The 15787-nt window shown below is 44.3% G+C and overlaps 1 protein-coding gene across 1 annotated transcript in view; it reads right to left on the bottom strand.

Moving 5' to 3' along the window:
• EPHX2 (epoxide hydrolase 2) overlaps positions 1-15787 on the bottom strand; it is a 64821-nt gene that overhangs the window by 26375 nt on the left and 22659 nt on the right. Inside the window, exons 7-11 of the mRNA XM_037812942.1 lie at positions 14222-14317; positions 13619-13697; positions 12413-12447; positions 7403-7429; positions 5036-5121 (exon numbers count right to left, since the gene is read on the bottom strand). Of these exons, the coding sequence (XP_037668870.1) occupies positions 5036-5121; positions 7403-7429; positions 12413-12447; positions 13619-13697; positions 14222-14317 (323 nt within the window). The remainder of the gene's footprint in view (positions 1-5035; positions 5122-7402; positions 7430-12412; positions 12448-13618; positions 13698-14221; positions 14318-15787) is intronic.

Here is a 15787-nt window from a genome sequence, read left to right as displayed (position 1 = left end):
ATAATTCACATATACACTTCCCATGAACAAGAACATTCTTTCCTGCAATCCTATTAAGCGCAGCTAAGAAGTACAATAGATTCAACAATGATAAAAAGCTTACATTCTATATTTCCTTTTCCTTATGTCTCAACTGTGTCCCTTTGAGCCACCTGTCCCCTATTCTCCTGTCCCATCCAAGTTCATCCTTAGTATTCAATTGTCATCTAGACTTTTTTTTTTTCAATTGTGGAAACATATACAGCCTAAATCTTCCCATTCCACTCCCTCCCTAGCCTTTCATTAGTGGGATTAATCACGTTTAGAATGTTGTAATGCTCTTTCCCACCATCCATTACTAGAAATTTCCCTTCACCTCAAACAGCAACCCTACACTCATTTCTTAACTCCCCATTACCCCTTCCCCCATTTCTCTTAACCCAAACTCTACTTTTCATCTCTATGGTTATATTCTCTGATAATTTCTTTGTGTTTACCGTGGGGCTTAAAATTAACCTCTTAAATCCACATCAATCTTGTTTTTCTTTGATACCACCTTCACTTCAATAGGACACATAAACTATGTTCCTATACTCCTTCATTCCCCCACCTTTATAGTTGTCTAAAATTACATATTTTACATCGAGTTTAAAACCACTGATTTGTCCTTAGAGTTTGTGTATTTTATATCATGTAGGAAGTAACTAGTGGAATTACAGTTCAAAAATTATTGACTTCTATTTGTACTCCATTGTGGTTGGAGAATGTGCTTTCAGTATATTCAATGTTTTTTTTTTTTTTTAATTTCTTCAGGCTTGTTTTATGACCCAGCTTATGGTCCCTTCTCAAGAAAGACCTGTGGTCACTAGAGAAAAGTGAGTGTCATGGTGATTTGGGATGTAAGGTACTACATATGTCTGTTAAAATTCTCTATATCTCTTTCTCCTTTCCCTGTCTCTCCTCCAGCAGAGCTCCCCTCAGAATCTGAAGTAGGGCAGGTCTTTCATCGGCAAAGTCTCTCAGCATTTGTTTGTGAAAAATTTAAGCTCTCCCTCAAATTTGAAGGAGAGTTTTGCTGGATAAAGTATTCTTGGTTGGAAATTTTTCTCTCTCAGAGTTTTAAATATGTCATGCCACTGCCTTCTCGCCTCCATTGTTGCTGCTGAGTAGTCACAACTGAGTCTTATGTTGTTTCCTTTGTATGTGGTGAATTGCTTTTCTCTTGCTGCTTTCAGAACTTACTCCTTCTCTTCAGTATTTGACAGTCTGATCAGAGGATGTCTTGGGGTGGGTTTATTTGGATTTATTCTATTTGGAGTTCGCTGGGCATTTATGCTTTGTGTATTTATATTGTGTAGAAGGTTGGGGAAGTTTTCCCCAACAATTTCTTTGAATACTCTTTCTAGACCTTTACCCTTCTCTCCCCCTTTTGGGACACCAATGAGTCTTAAGTTTGGACATTTTACTTTATCTATCGTATCCCTGAGATCCATTTCGATTTTTTTTATTTTTTCCTCCATTCTTTCTTTTGTTCTTTCATTTTCTGTTCTGTGGGCTTCTAGGACACTGAGATGTTGTTCGGCTTCCTCTAGTCTTATATTGTGAATATCGAGTCTTTTTAATTTGGCCAACAGTTTCTTTTATTTCCATAAGATCTTCTATTTTTTTATTTACTCTTGCTATGTCTTCTTTATGCTCTTCTAGGGTCTTCTTTATGTAGCTTATATCCTGGGCCATGGTCTTCTTGATGTCCTTTAAATCCTTTGCCATGTTTTCGTTCCTCGATTGTAGATCTTTGATTAACTTTGCGAGGTATACTGTATTTTCTGATATTTTGGTTTGTGTGTTTGGAGTCGGATTCTCCATATCTTCTGGTTTTATCATATGCATTAAGATTTTCTGTTGTTTTTGGCCTCTTGGCATTTGTTTTGCTTGACAGGGCTCTTTCAAGTTGTAAAGAAAAAGGGATAACAATCTAATTTTCAGGGGCACAGTTTGGTGATGTACACTTTCTCTAACTGACCAGCAGATGGCGTCTGTGAGTCACCTATATCCCTCGAGTCAGTTCTCAACCATTTTTCCGCTTTGTGTGGGGAAATGATTCTTGTGGGTTCAGTTGGATAACTCAGTTTGGGTGTGTTGCTGGAGCTGTCCACCCTGAATGTGGGGCGTGTGTACGGGCAGCCAGGGAGGAAGGGCAGTTCTAATGTTCAAATCCCCCAGGATCCCGGAGATTCAAGGCTGCCACAAGACTCTAAGCCTTCCTTTCAGTTCAGCCCCAGCCTCTCTTGCTGATCCATAAACCACCGGACTTGGCGTAGGGTCCCTGGGCTCTCTGAGCAGATCCCCCCTCCCAGCCACGCTCCTCCAGTAGCTCAGCCAAGGGAAGGCTGTGCTATGTCATCAGTGTGCGCCGTCCCACAAGGGAAGCCCTGGGCCCCTGGGCCGCTGGGCCGTGCAGTGGCACACTCCCAGCCCGAAGCAAAAATGGCTGAGTGGGGCATCTCAGCCCCTTCCTCCTTGAACCATTCCTCCTTCCCAGCTCCGGGACAACTGGTGGGGCTTTGGGCTGTGGGCACAGCCAAGGGCAGGAGTTTATCCAGCCCTCTGGGGGCTAGCTGCTAGCTGCAGGGTTTCTTTCTGCTTCCGGCTCTCCCCTCCGTTCCCCTGAACCCAAGTGTATCTGCTGTGGGCTATCTTCCCAGCCAGACAGCAAGAGGCCAGCCCAGCCCCCTCTTGCTGTGTTTTTCTGCTTGGTTCCCACAATTGCTACCGGAGCCGTTTTTTTTTTTTTTTTTTTTTAATAACAGCCAGCTGGTCTCCATACGCTGAACCCTGGCTTCCCCAGCCTGCCGCACGGCTGCGGGTCTTCCAGCCAGCTTACTCACTCGTTTCAGAGTGCCGACTCCCGGTTTCACCAAGTATACGGCCCCTCTGGAGCTAGGAGCCCTCATCTAGTTGGTACATCACTGTAACCAGTATTCTAGGTCACTTTCTGTTTTTTAGCTAGTGTTTTTCACGGAGGCGTTTTTTTCACCCTGTCTCAGCTAGCCGCCATCTTAGTTCTCTGGACATGTTTTTACATGTAGTAAGTTTTTTTCATGCATGTATTCATTCATTCACTCACTCACAGAGTGTCTCCTCTGTGTTGAGTGTAATTCCATACTACATAATAGAGAAGAAAAAAATAGAAAATAAAAAATATAGTTTCTCTCCTCAAGACGCATATTATAGTTTAATAAGGAAAAATGGATAAAAATGTAGATGAAGATATCATGAGATAAACTCCGATAGGAGCCAGAAGAATAGAACAAAATGCATGTGAGTTCAAAGGAGACGAGAAATGTATGGATTTGAATATCATGGAAGCCTTTGGAGAAGAAAGAGCAGTTAAACTTGGCCTTTAAGAACGGGTGGAGTTGGGGAGGGAAAACAATAACCGTGAAGGAAACATCATGAGGTAGCATGAGGAAATTCTAGAAGGAGGGGCAAAGCTTGCAGTTGTGTTTGATGTAGCAGGGAGTCTATATGGCTTTTTAAATGGGAAATGAAGCCAAAACGGCAGGTGGGAGGAGTGCCGTGAAAGGCCATGGGTCTGAATTTGATGCTGTAGAAAACCAGGAGCTGATGAGGCTGCTGAGAAGGAGGGAGAGTGGCCCCAAGCTGCAGCCCAGGCTGAGTACCCAGCAGCCATGTGTCACATGAATGCAGACGGAGACCAGAAGCAGATCAGCCAGCACACGGCTGCACGAGTCAGCTCAGGGGGGACCAGGCTGGCAGCAACAGTGATGAAAAGAGAGGAGAGCACTTGAGAGACGGCAGGAAGGCAGGAATGAAGAAGCTATAGTTAGGACCTTGACTCAAGTAACCTGACTACAGTTAGTCCGTCTGGTTAGTAGGGATAGCATATCCCACTGTTACCCCGAAGAAACTTTTTCCCAGGAGAGAAAAAGAAGGGAAAAAATTTTGGGGGAAAAATAAAGAATACGAGGAATGGGCTAATGAGGCAAATGAGAGAATCAGAGAAAGGAGTGGTGAGGTTTAGGCCAGTGCCATCCAGTAGAAACACAATGTGGTCCACAGATGTAATTTTAAACTTTCTAGTAGCCACATTAAAATAAGTAAAAAGAAACAGGTGGAACTGATTTTAATATTTTATTTAACCCAATATATCTAAAATATTAATAATTTCTTTATACTCTTTGGTATAATCCCACCATTTGAGCTGGGGTTGAGTTGAACAAAGTTCTCCAGTGGTTCCATTCTTGTAAATTTACCCAAATAAAAAGTAACTGGAATAGTTGGGGAAATACAGATGGCTGCTAAGGGTGACGTTTACTTAATTCACTAAGATCTGACCGAGGGAGGTCCTTCAGACTTTACCTTCAGCTTGCCAACTCCAACTGGGCATGGCCACAAAGACTGTCCAACTCTCAGGATTCCAAATCTGTCATCTGAAAGCTTCCACCAGGCCTTGGAAGGCCATTCTAATGAATGATTTTGAACGATATGAAGATGATAATGAAATGCCAATCTAACCTCTCATTTGTATGGTATTTTGCAGGTTGCATAGCAGGGTAGGAGTTACTACTGCCACTTTGTGTCTGAGGCAACCAAAGCTGAAGAGGTGAAGTGATCTGTCACACAGCTGGTTCCGAGCAGATCTGAAGGCCAGGGGTTCTGACTCCCAGACCAGGGCTGGAGTCTCTCCTGGTACTCAATTCAATGAATCCAATTCTATGAATCTGGTTCACCCTTTCCCCTCAAAGTCAACCATTATTCCCTTGTGTTCCCACTGGATACTCAGGCTCCTACTTTTTGTCCCATCACGATTGGGGGAAGCCTTGCTTCCTAAGACACTGTCTCAGTAGACCCTCCTAATTAATGTACTCATGGGCACTAAGCAGCTAAGGTGTTCCCTTCCCAGAGAAGCGATTTGTCTTAGGGCAGTTTTCTGAGATTAAAAACCTATGGAACAATTCTAATGGGAATTCTAGGCATTTGCCCCAGTCCAGTTGTAGCCAAATTAATTTCTTGTTGCTCACGGCCTAATTACCTCACTCTCTCGGGGTAGAAGAGAGCCATGTTCCACACCAGCATGCCTCCCCAGTCGTGGCCAATGAACACAGCCTGAGAGATGCCCTGGGGAAAAAGAAAGGAAGAGACCGAGTGTGGGCAGGTTTCTGGAATGGCTCCCATTAGGCCCAGGCCTCAGCCGGCAACCCTTTCATTCGCTTCCCAGGGACCCCATCACCAAGCCCGCGGTAGTTTTTCCAAACGTCTGCTCTCTTCAAGCTTCCATTTCCACCACCTCACTGGCCCCATATACATTCTAAACAAATGAACTGCCTTTTTAATTTTCACAGAAAACTGAGGCCGCTGGCCATATGTTCCCTTTACCCCTCTACCCTCCTTCAAATCAAAATTTGTTTTGCCTATTTCTTTTTCTTCCTTTATCTTAAAGGAAGCATAACTTAACACCCCACCACCACCACCACCGCACGTTCCATGTTAATCTTTCACTCAGTAGTTATAATTTTACCCTCCCTCCCCACTCTTTGGGGAGCTTTCCTCCCTTATGAACCACTAAAAATTCAAAAGCTTCTTTAAGCTCTCCCTCTCTACCTGTACCTTTTTACCTCTGCTAACAGCCCCTTTGTCTCGCATGCATACTATGTCCCAGCCACTCTCCTAAGTGTTTTTATACCCATTCATCTGGAATTCTTCTAATCACCTACCTGTACCCATTTTACAAATGAGAAGACAGGCTGACAGCAGCCAGGGGACTTGCCCAAGGTCACAGAGACAGTCAGTGGCAGAGCCACAATGCAGACCCCAGGTTCTCCAGCCTAAGAGTGGGTTCTCTCTTATACCTCATGCTGCCCCCACTCAGTCATATAAGGGTCTTTCAGACTCCCCAACCTCACCACCATCTTGAAACACAGTTCCTTGACTCACCTCCCTGCCATAATCCTGTCTCCACGGTCTCAACCAACTCCTCACAATGTTCTCTAAAAGCTGCTTCCCTGACTACCTGCTTAATTCCATTCAGCTTGGCTTCTTTTCTGCTACCCCCGAGTCCCCTGAAATCTCTCTCTTAAAGGCTATTATCACCAATAATAGATTTTTTTCCCCTTGGTTCTCACTTTTCTGCCTGCTCTGCAGCATCAGGCCCTTACTTTGAAACTTTCTTCCTTGGCTTCCATGACATTATGCTTCCAGTTTCTTCTCTTACTTCATCGAGTCTACTTCCTCTGCTCCCTCAGGCCCCCACCCTCTTTATGAACACTGGCCTCAGAGCACTCAGCCATTCCAACGACTTCAACTGTCACCTCCAGATGGAAGGTGAACACCAAATCTGCAGTTTTTCCCAAGCTCCCTCCTATGTGTCCGATGACTAACTGGGCCAGGGATCGACACCTGGCCCAGCTGGCAGTGACCAGAGTCTCCCTTTCAACAATCAGAATAAGAGACTGTTCTCAGGCAGTTGGAAGTATTTCAGATGAAAGGTCATACAGAGTTAGGGCTGGGCAGCCACCCTGGGCCATGTCCTCTTAGATGTCCCATCATACCCCAAAGTTCCAAAACCAAATCCATGGTATCGAGAATTGTAGAGGGCAGGGACTGTGACACCTGCACCTCCTTATCTCCTACGGTATCTGGCATAATGCCTTGCATAGAGGTGAGACTCATTATGCCATTTCACAGTCTTCTCTCAACTTCCACATGCAACTAACAGGACTACAACCTGCTGCTCTGTGGTCCTCTCTTACCTACCCCTCCACTGTCGCTACCCTGATTTAGTACTTCTCCCCTTCAATCCATTCCACAGTGTTTTCATTCTCCACCTAATTGTGGAGGTGGAGGCTGGGAGGTGGGAGGTATAGGGTTGGAATCTCTGGAATGGTATGTGTGCTTTGAAAAAGCGTATTTTCAAATCACCATTGCTTGATTTGTTTCCATTTGCTAAAACTGATTTTGCTATTCCAAACAATGTTAAATGAAAGCATTAGATTTTAGATTCATCAAAATGGATGGAAAATTTTAAAAACAGTGAAATTTTAGTCTAAAGGATATTTTCCCAAACTTCTTTAATCAATACTTAAGACTCTGCTCTGGCTCAAAGGCAGCGAAGCTACCTACCCTGGAAAATGCTCTTCATCAAAAACAGCAGCAGCAGCAACAAAAAACTGGTCTCCACCCTGTTCTCCAAACTCTCTGTCCTTTTGCCACCTCTTTCTTTGTAATTCCTCCCGACCAATGCCCCTCACACCACCCCACACATGCCTACCCCAGTCCTTGTTCTCTCTCCCCTAGGTCTCCAACTGCTGACACCTTCAAAGGAGGCTTAAATCTTTTATTTAATTACCAGGCCCAAAAAGAATTCTCCAAAGAGATCAGTTCAAAATAGGGAATCACTTACCAGCTTATCCAGGAAGGTTACCATCTCCTTAGAAAGAAAGAAAGGGGGGGAAAAAAAGAATCAGAAATTGTCTCTTCCATTTCAGACACTTCAACATCAGAATTACTAGAATTACTGTTTGCCCTCATTCATTTCACTAGACTCTGAGTGATCACCCTTTCCTTTCCAGCATCCTCTCAGCAGTCAGGCAGACGTCAAACACACAGAGGGAATTATTTAGTATATTGCTAGCATGCATCTCTAAGTGTAAGTTTTCAGCTCCTCTGGACAGTTATCACAGCTGCTTCTCTGGTTGGGGAAAGGGGAAGGAGCCTGCACAGGGAGGTTCCCTGGTGGGCCCCAGGGCTACGTGCTCCTGTCCCTCTTCCCTGCAACACAGACCATGCTGGCCAGCAGCCACGGTGTCTGGAAAATGTATCTGAGATGTTTGGAGGTGTTGAGATGAAGGGTCACGTAGGGTCAGTGCTGGCACATGCCTTCTTGGGCCATATGCAGAATGAGCAAGTCAGGGAATCCAGCTGGGAGTGGGAAGAAATTCCCTCCACAATTGACTTTCTATTTCCCAGCCCTACTCCTCCCCAGGGTCCCCTCTAACTTGTCAACACTCTCCTGAGTCCAGTGGGGAGCCTCAGTTTATTGCAATAAAAAATGTCTATAGAACTGCACTTTTCGACCCCTTGCTTGGCAACAGGAACTGTGCAATGTACCTTACATTCGTTATTACCTTTTACCCTCCCAAGAATCTGCAGGATATGGACTCAGGAGGCAAAGCTCACACAGCAAGTAGAGGCAGAACTGGGACTGATTCCAGGTCTATTTGATTTTGAAAATGCAAAAACCATCCTTTTTCTTTGCAGCCCAACAACTTTATTTTAAATATTTCCCAGCCTCTTGCATCCTTCCCTCTTACTACCAATAGAGAAGTAATTGTAATTTGCTTTTAATGCTCCAGATAAAATTCCTTCTTTGGGGGCTGCTGAGATTGCTACTGGCAAGACGTTAAAGACTTAGAAAATGTATGTGATTATATTTCAGTCTCCTACTGTTTTAGGTACTTGCTAAAATTGGAGACCATTTGTTCTCTCCTCTGGACTAGGCCTATTTTTTTGTTTCTTATAAATTAGGCAATGAGATAGAAATTTCAGGACAACAGGAAACAAGGACAAGTCAAAGGGTTTCCCAAAGCCCTTTTAATTTCTGCCCCAATAACACTAGATAGCATCCAGATATTCTCCACCCTGGATTCAGTCCTGTGCGGGGGAAATTTCTTCATGGGAAAGCCCAACCAATATGGGCACCCCCCTTTGGGGAAAGAGGAAGACAGGGTTTTTCCCACAACCAGGTGACTGCTTCACAGGGAAAGGGTGGTAAAGGATGTCCTGATTCCTTCTGTGCCCCCCACTCCCAGTTCTGCCCTAAAAACTGAGAGGCCGTGGTTAACAGTCTCATCTGGGGTAGGAATGATGACAAGTCTCTCACTATTCCCCAACAGCAACATTAAACAAGAAAGTACGGATGACATTTCATTAGTTAAAACAGGTACAGTTTATTTTTTTTTAATGGAGGCACATAGATACTGGTGTAACTTACTTCACTGGTTTATTTTCACCATTTCCCCAAAGAGTGGGGGAAAGTTATTGGATAGTGTCGTGAAGTCTTTTTAATCCACTAATGAGGAGTTTGGTTGAGGGTTTCCCAGAAATCCTATAATATGCCTAGCAAAGCAGGCAGCATGCACAGGTTCACAATGCGGCCTTAAGAATCAACTGACCGTGCAGCATAAAACACAGAGCTCATGCTTCTGGGTCTCCACAAGGTGGAGATTTATGTTTCAGCTACAGTGATCAGAGAGGCCTGAGCCCACTCAGCAAAGAAGCAGTTAGGGAATAAAGTGGGAAATAAACACACAAGTCCCTCCATAATATTGTCTTTCTATGAACATGCAGCTGATGGTGTTGCCAAAAACCACCCTCAAAGCACTAACGTTTTATTCACAACACCTACAGGCTTTCTTTTTTTTAACTCTGGGTTTCTCAAGCTGGCTCCTCAGACTGGGCTGAGGACCTGCTGCTGCTTGCTGAGCCCATGCCTCTGCAGCACCTTCTCAGTTCCAGCTTTGGAAACAATTTGAACCATGGGATTTTTTTCCCCCGTATACTTCCAGATGCTGCTTATAGGCCAAAGTGGAGTCAAGGTCAATAATTCCAGGGGCAGTGGAATCTTGTATTGCTCCTGGAGCCCTCCAAAATTCCAGTTCCAATAAGAAATATTTTCATTCTCACAGCTCCCTGGAAGATCCCTGGTCATGAGGAAATATTTTCTGGAAAGAAGGGCCTGGATCCACAGGCTGTCTCAGGGGCCTCCCCACCTAGCTATTTATTGAAAAACTCCCTAAGTGCCCTCTGTTGTATGGCCAGGAAGGAAGAGTAGAATTTCACTGGCATGTCACGGTCCCTTCCACTCCTTTCATCTCAAACACCTCAATTACCAAGACATAACCCAATTAAGCTCCCAAGCCTGTCAACATCCATTCATCCAGTAAAAATTTACTCAGAGCCTACATGTCAGATGCTGTTTAAGCAGTGGAGATATAGCAATGAACAAAAGACAAAACTCCTCATCTCAAACTTCAGCTTTAAAAAAGAGGAAAAGGAAGAGGACAGTGGACAGAATATGTTATAATGCCCCCCACCCTGTCCCCTAACTAGAGTGCTTCTTTCTGTCTGTCTCAGACCCCTCTAGGTATCTGATGAAAACCATGCCTCAAATTCCTTCTACATTTCAAGGAGTTCAAGGTCCTTGCACCACATATTAAGCATCCCTGCTGGAAGGCATGCAAGCCAGTTCTTTTTGCTTTCCAATAAGCCACTTCAAACTTTCAAACTAACTTCAAAGAGACTGGAGACTAGTTCAGTTTTATTCCCACACCCAAAAAACTGAGAGTCATGCTCAGATGTGGAAGGAGCCCTGGAGATGATAAAACCCAATCATTTAATGCACTGTCCACCTGGACAAGCCCAGAGACCTGGAAAGATTAAAAGACTTGCTGAGGTGACACACAGTGAAAGGGACAGCTGAGTGTAGACAAGTCTCCCAATGTTAATGAACTTTAGAAGGTCTCACAATTACTCATTTGGAATCCTAAGCCTACAAATGTACCGAAAAAGGGATGATGGTTTCTTAAGAGTGCCCATCCTAAAACAAGTAACAACTATATGCTGAACTGGCACTCAAATTTGGAGAGCTGTGGTTGAGCAAGGAGGGTTTTCAATAAATTTGGGGCAATGTAATTGAGAAAAAAGTTCCTGTGGGCATTTGAGGGTAAGTAATATTTTGCATCTTAATACAATTACCCCTATTTAAAGATAATGAGCTATGTTAGTAAAATTTTATGTTAAGAATACTGAACTAATGATTTTTAGTAAGTTTTATTGAGATATAGATCACATCCCATAAAATCCACCCTTTTAAAGTGTATGATTGAGTGGTTTTTAATATATTCACAGAGTTGTGAAACCATCATCACTTTCTAATTACAGAACATTTTCATCACACCCAAAAGAAATTCTATACCCATTAGCAGTCTCTTCCCCTCCCCCAACCTCCACCTGTGGCAACCACTAATCTAGTTCTATGAATTTGCCTATTCTGAATATTTCATGTAAATGGAATCATGTAATATGTGGCCTTTGGGGACTGGCACTGGTTTTTGAGATTCATCTGTGCTGTAGTATGTAACAGTACTGCATTCCTTTTTATTGCTGAATAATATTCCATTGCATGGAGATACTGCAGTTCGTTCATGTGTCCATCAGTCGATGGACATTTGGGTTGTTTCCACTTTTATGGCTATTATGGATGCTGCTATGAACATTCATATACAGGTTGTTGTGTGGGCAAATGCTGTCAGTTCTCTTGGGTAAATGCCCAGAAATATTTGTGCTGATGATTGTCTAAAAGGCAGAGCAGGAGGATAGGAGCACCACATTTCATCTTGTTTGTTTTGGTAAAAATGACATGCTTCAGGAGAGCAGCTATCTCAAGTGACCAGATTTACCTGTCTTGCGAAGAGATTTCACCATAAATATGTGGAGGTCTAGGGTAATGGAAAGAGATGAGATAAAGAGAGGCCCCATGCATGTCACTGGTGAGATCTTGCAGGATTTCAGGGGAGCTATGAACAGGATCAGAGAGGCATGGTGGAAGGAGCACAGATAGGCAAACTGCAGAAGGAGGAACAACTAACTGAGCTTCCACGCAGAGAGAGGCCAATGGGGCTGGGAGCCGACTTCTCCCAAAGGTTCTGGATGGCTGGAGCTGCCAAATGTGCTCTGACTTAGAGATGGAGGCTCTTTATAAACTTAGTATGATCAGGGCCATCACAGTGCTCTGGTCACCCAGGAGGCTGTTTCTTGTTCTTAGCTTTTCTAACCTTTGTTATTGCTCTAGAGCTAAATGGAGGCCTGGGTCACAGCTTCTCCCTTCCTCAGCCTCATTCTTCCCCATGGGCTCGGAGCTGAGGGTCCCCTCTCCCTAACAAGACTTGTATCTGTCTTAGGATAGGACTCCTTTATAGACACCAATCCACATACTAACTCTCTCGGTCTGGCAAACAACAACTTGGCCAAACTAAAGTCTGGCACCCATTCACAGGGTGGAGAGGCAATAGAGTGGAGGAGCTAAGCACAAGGACTTAGGAGCTAGACTGCCAGGTTTCAAAACCTGGCTCTACCATTTACTAGCTGCTGGCATCAAGCAATTATTTCCCCTCCCTATGACTCAGTTTCCTCTTTTGTAAGACGTTTAAAATGGTACTTGACATATAGTAAGTGCTTCATAAATGTTGTTATTATTTTAAAAAATGACCTCAACTTTCAATTAGAATTTATATCCAATTGCTGAGAAATACTGTTTTCCTAAGGTTAAAAGAACATGCACACTTCTGGCTTATATCACTGAAAACCCGGGATTGAAAAGATGCTAGTTATGTTACCTAAAAATATTTCTTACCTTACATAACACTTCCATGGAATATTCTTCTATTTCTGCAATTAAAAATAAATGCATTTAATTCACATATTAAAAATACACCAATGAAAGGACCCTGTGAGGGTTAATTTTATGTGTCAACTTGGCTAGGCTGTGGTACCCAGTTGTTTGGTCAAACACCAGTCCAGAGGTTGCAGGAAAGGAGTTCTACAGATCTGATTAACGTCTACAATCTATAAATCTGATTAGTCTACAATCAGTGGATGTTAAGTAAAGGCGGTTGCCCTCAATGTGGCTGGGCCTCATTCAATCAGCTGAAGGCCTTAAGAATAAAAACTGAGTTTTTTTGGAGAAGAAGAAATTCTGCCTCAAGTCTGCAACATCAAGGCCAGACTGAGTTTCCAGCCTGCCAGCCTCCCAGCATATTTCAGACATGCCAGCCCCCACAACCATTGTGAGCTGATTTCTTAAAAGGAATCTTCTCTTTATATATACATAGAGATATATAACATATACTTACTTATATTTATACATCTGTATATCCATTTCAATCTATATACATATATACACACATACACATACACATATTAACTCTCTCAGTCTGGCAAACAACATCTTTGCCAAACTAAAGTTTGGCACCCATTCATGCTTAGTGACCTGGCTGGTCCCTGAGAGACGCGGTCCTTGTCGGTTGGCCTCAAACTCGACAGAGTCACACGTTTGATGTGAATATGGGGGCAGCAATGGGGAAAGGGGATGAGCAGGTGGTCCGGCTCTCTAAGCCACGGCTGCAACACTGAGGCCTGCAGGGACCAGGGATTCCACTGAGCACATTGGCTGCTTCACGTTCCTGCCTCCATACCCTTGGTTCTTAATAGCATTTGGCTGAGGACCCCTCTGGAAATGATAAAAACAAAGGACTATCTCCCCCAGGAAAATGCTCATGAACCCACATGTGGTGCCCTTGGGTAGACTCCCCCTGGGATCCACCGATGTTGGGTTAAGAATCCGTCCTACATCGGGCAAAGGCCTTTGGGTTTCCTTAAGGGTATGGAGAGCAGGAACACCTGGGGCCAAATTTGTGTAGACACCTGACACTGAGGTGGAGGAGAGGGAAGAAATCAGACCCCCTTTTCTATGGAAGCCTTGAACTTCTCGGACCCGAGAAGTCCAGTGCGGCTGGAGAGGTCACATGACCAATTCAGGGCAGCAAGGGAGCTAACCCACCGGGAGGTGCAGATGACTCTCCATAGCCTTTCATGTCCACAGCAAGTACCCGGTAGCCAGCCTGGGCTAGAGCAGGGATCTAGAAAGCAAACAATCCAGGCACGGATCAGTACGGTCTGAGCAGTCCTTTGCTGACACACCCTCTTTGCCTCCCCTACCCCCCATGCCTGTAAACAACTCAATCCAAAGTGCTCCATGGCACAACCTCATATCCTCACCACAGGACTCGAATGAGGAGAGCCCATCTGGACAGGGCCGCCATGGATGGCTGCAAGGTTTGTGCACTGCATAGGATGCAACATCGAAGAGAGCACCTGGCTTAGCAAAGACCTTGTAGGCTTTTATATTTATTAAAAACGTTTCCCAGCAGGTAACTGCCTTTTTCTAATCTGCAAAGATGCTGGATGAGCTAGGGCAGCCCTGAGGTCTAGAGTGATCCTGAGTCCCACCATTTCTGAAACATCTTGGTCATGTTTTGAAGAGATGCTCCTCTGGAAAGTTTCAGTTTCTAAAATTTCTGAATGGCCTAGTAGGCTGGACCTCGCCATCTAGACTTTTCCCCTCACCTCACCCTGACTGAGGAGCTCCCACAGTTTCCCTTACCTGGTACCTCCAAGAGAACCAGCTCTCAGGAAAGCCGTGGCAGAGGCACACCACAGGGCCGGAGCCCAGCTCGACAAAATGTAAACGGACTCCAGGCTGCAGGAGAGGGAAAGGAGTAGGACAGGATGATCAGCCATCAGGCTGGGAGGCACCAGGTCCCTGCAGCATGTCTGTAGATTTCTCCAGAGTATTTCAATCAGTTGAGGGATCTTTCATGCCAGCTTTCTAAGCTCAAGACCCCAATGTTGGGTAAAGATGTCTGAGAAGAGACTCCAGGCTAAAACTGTGCAATGAAGAAGGTGGCATTTTTTTATATACCAGAAGAAGCCTCCACAGTAGATTATGATTTAGGGGAAACAGAAACAAAAACAAATCTTTGCCTTCCTCTCTAAAAAGCTATCTGTGGTGGTTTGGAGCTGTAGGTCCCCCAGGAAAACATGTTCTTAAATCTAATCCATTCCTGTGGGTGTGAACCCATTGTAAGTAGGACCTTTTGATGAGGTTACTTCAGTTAAGAAGGTGTGGTCCACCTCAATAGAATGGGTCTTAATCCTATATTGGAGCCCTTTATAAGGGGAGTACAATTCAGACAGGCAAAGAGAAAACCACAAAGGGAGCAGCCAGAAGCTGAAAACAGTGGAACCTGGAGGAGAAGGGAGAGACCTGGAGAGGCTGCCATGTTCACTGCCATGTGCAGAGGAGCCAAGACTAGGCTCGCCAGCAGCCAGCCCCAGAACCATGGTCTTCAGGAAGAAAGCATTGCCTTGATGACACCTTGCTTTGGACTTTCTTGTAGCCTCAAAACCGTAAACTAGTAAGTTCACTTTGTTAAGCCGACCCATTGCATGGTATCTGCTAGAGCAGCCCAGGAAATTGAAATACCACTTTGCTCACAGAGCTTCTAGTGCTGTTTGACATGTTTGCTTTCAGTATTTTTAAGTGGGACCTGATTTTGTGCACAGAACAATGCTCATGTGAATGTGCTGAATACCAGGAATATTTCATTAAAAGCTGTTCTACCTCCTAAATATGTCAGGTTTTTTTTCATGTTTTGTTTCATTTCTAGAACTTTCTGGGGCTCCATGGGTGTGGCAGAGGCTGCAGAGTTCACTAGTACTTATGGTCTTCTCTTCTTCCTAGCACATGGTGAGATTTCCCAGAGTCCCCCACTCTTTGCATTTGGTGCAGCCATGTGACTGAATCCTGGTCAATAGTATGAGCAGAAAAAAATGCGTGCTACTTCCAGGGTTTCTATAAACAACCCACACATGATCCTCCCTCTCTTTTCCTATCTAGAGCTGAATGGATTGGACCTTGAGAAAGGAGGAAACAGCAGAGAAAGGAGCCTGGCTGCTTGAATGACTGTGGGGAGAGAGATCTCTACTGACTCTCATTGGAGTGAGCTGCAAGCAAGAAACAAATTTTGTGTTAAGCCTCTGGCAGTTACGGGTTGTTGGTTACAGCAGTTAGCCTCCTCTTGCTAATACAGTGGGTTCTAAGCATACAGACTAAAACAATATATAATCAAAGTGCAGCATTTTCCCCCAAAGCACTTATCTCTAACTT

This window comes from Choloepus didactylus, chromosome 20 (genome assembly GCF_015220235.1).
Source record: "Choloepus didactylus isolate mChoDid1 chromosome 20, mChoDid1.pri, whole genome shotgun sequence".
NCBI lineage: Eukaryota > Metazoa > Chordata > Mammalia > Pilosa > Megalonychidae > Choloepus > Choloepus didactylus.
Note: the sequence above shows the minus strand (reverse complement) of the source record. Positions and strands in the feature narration are given on the sequence as shown.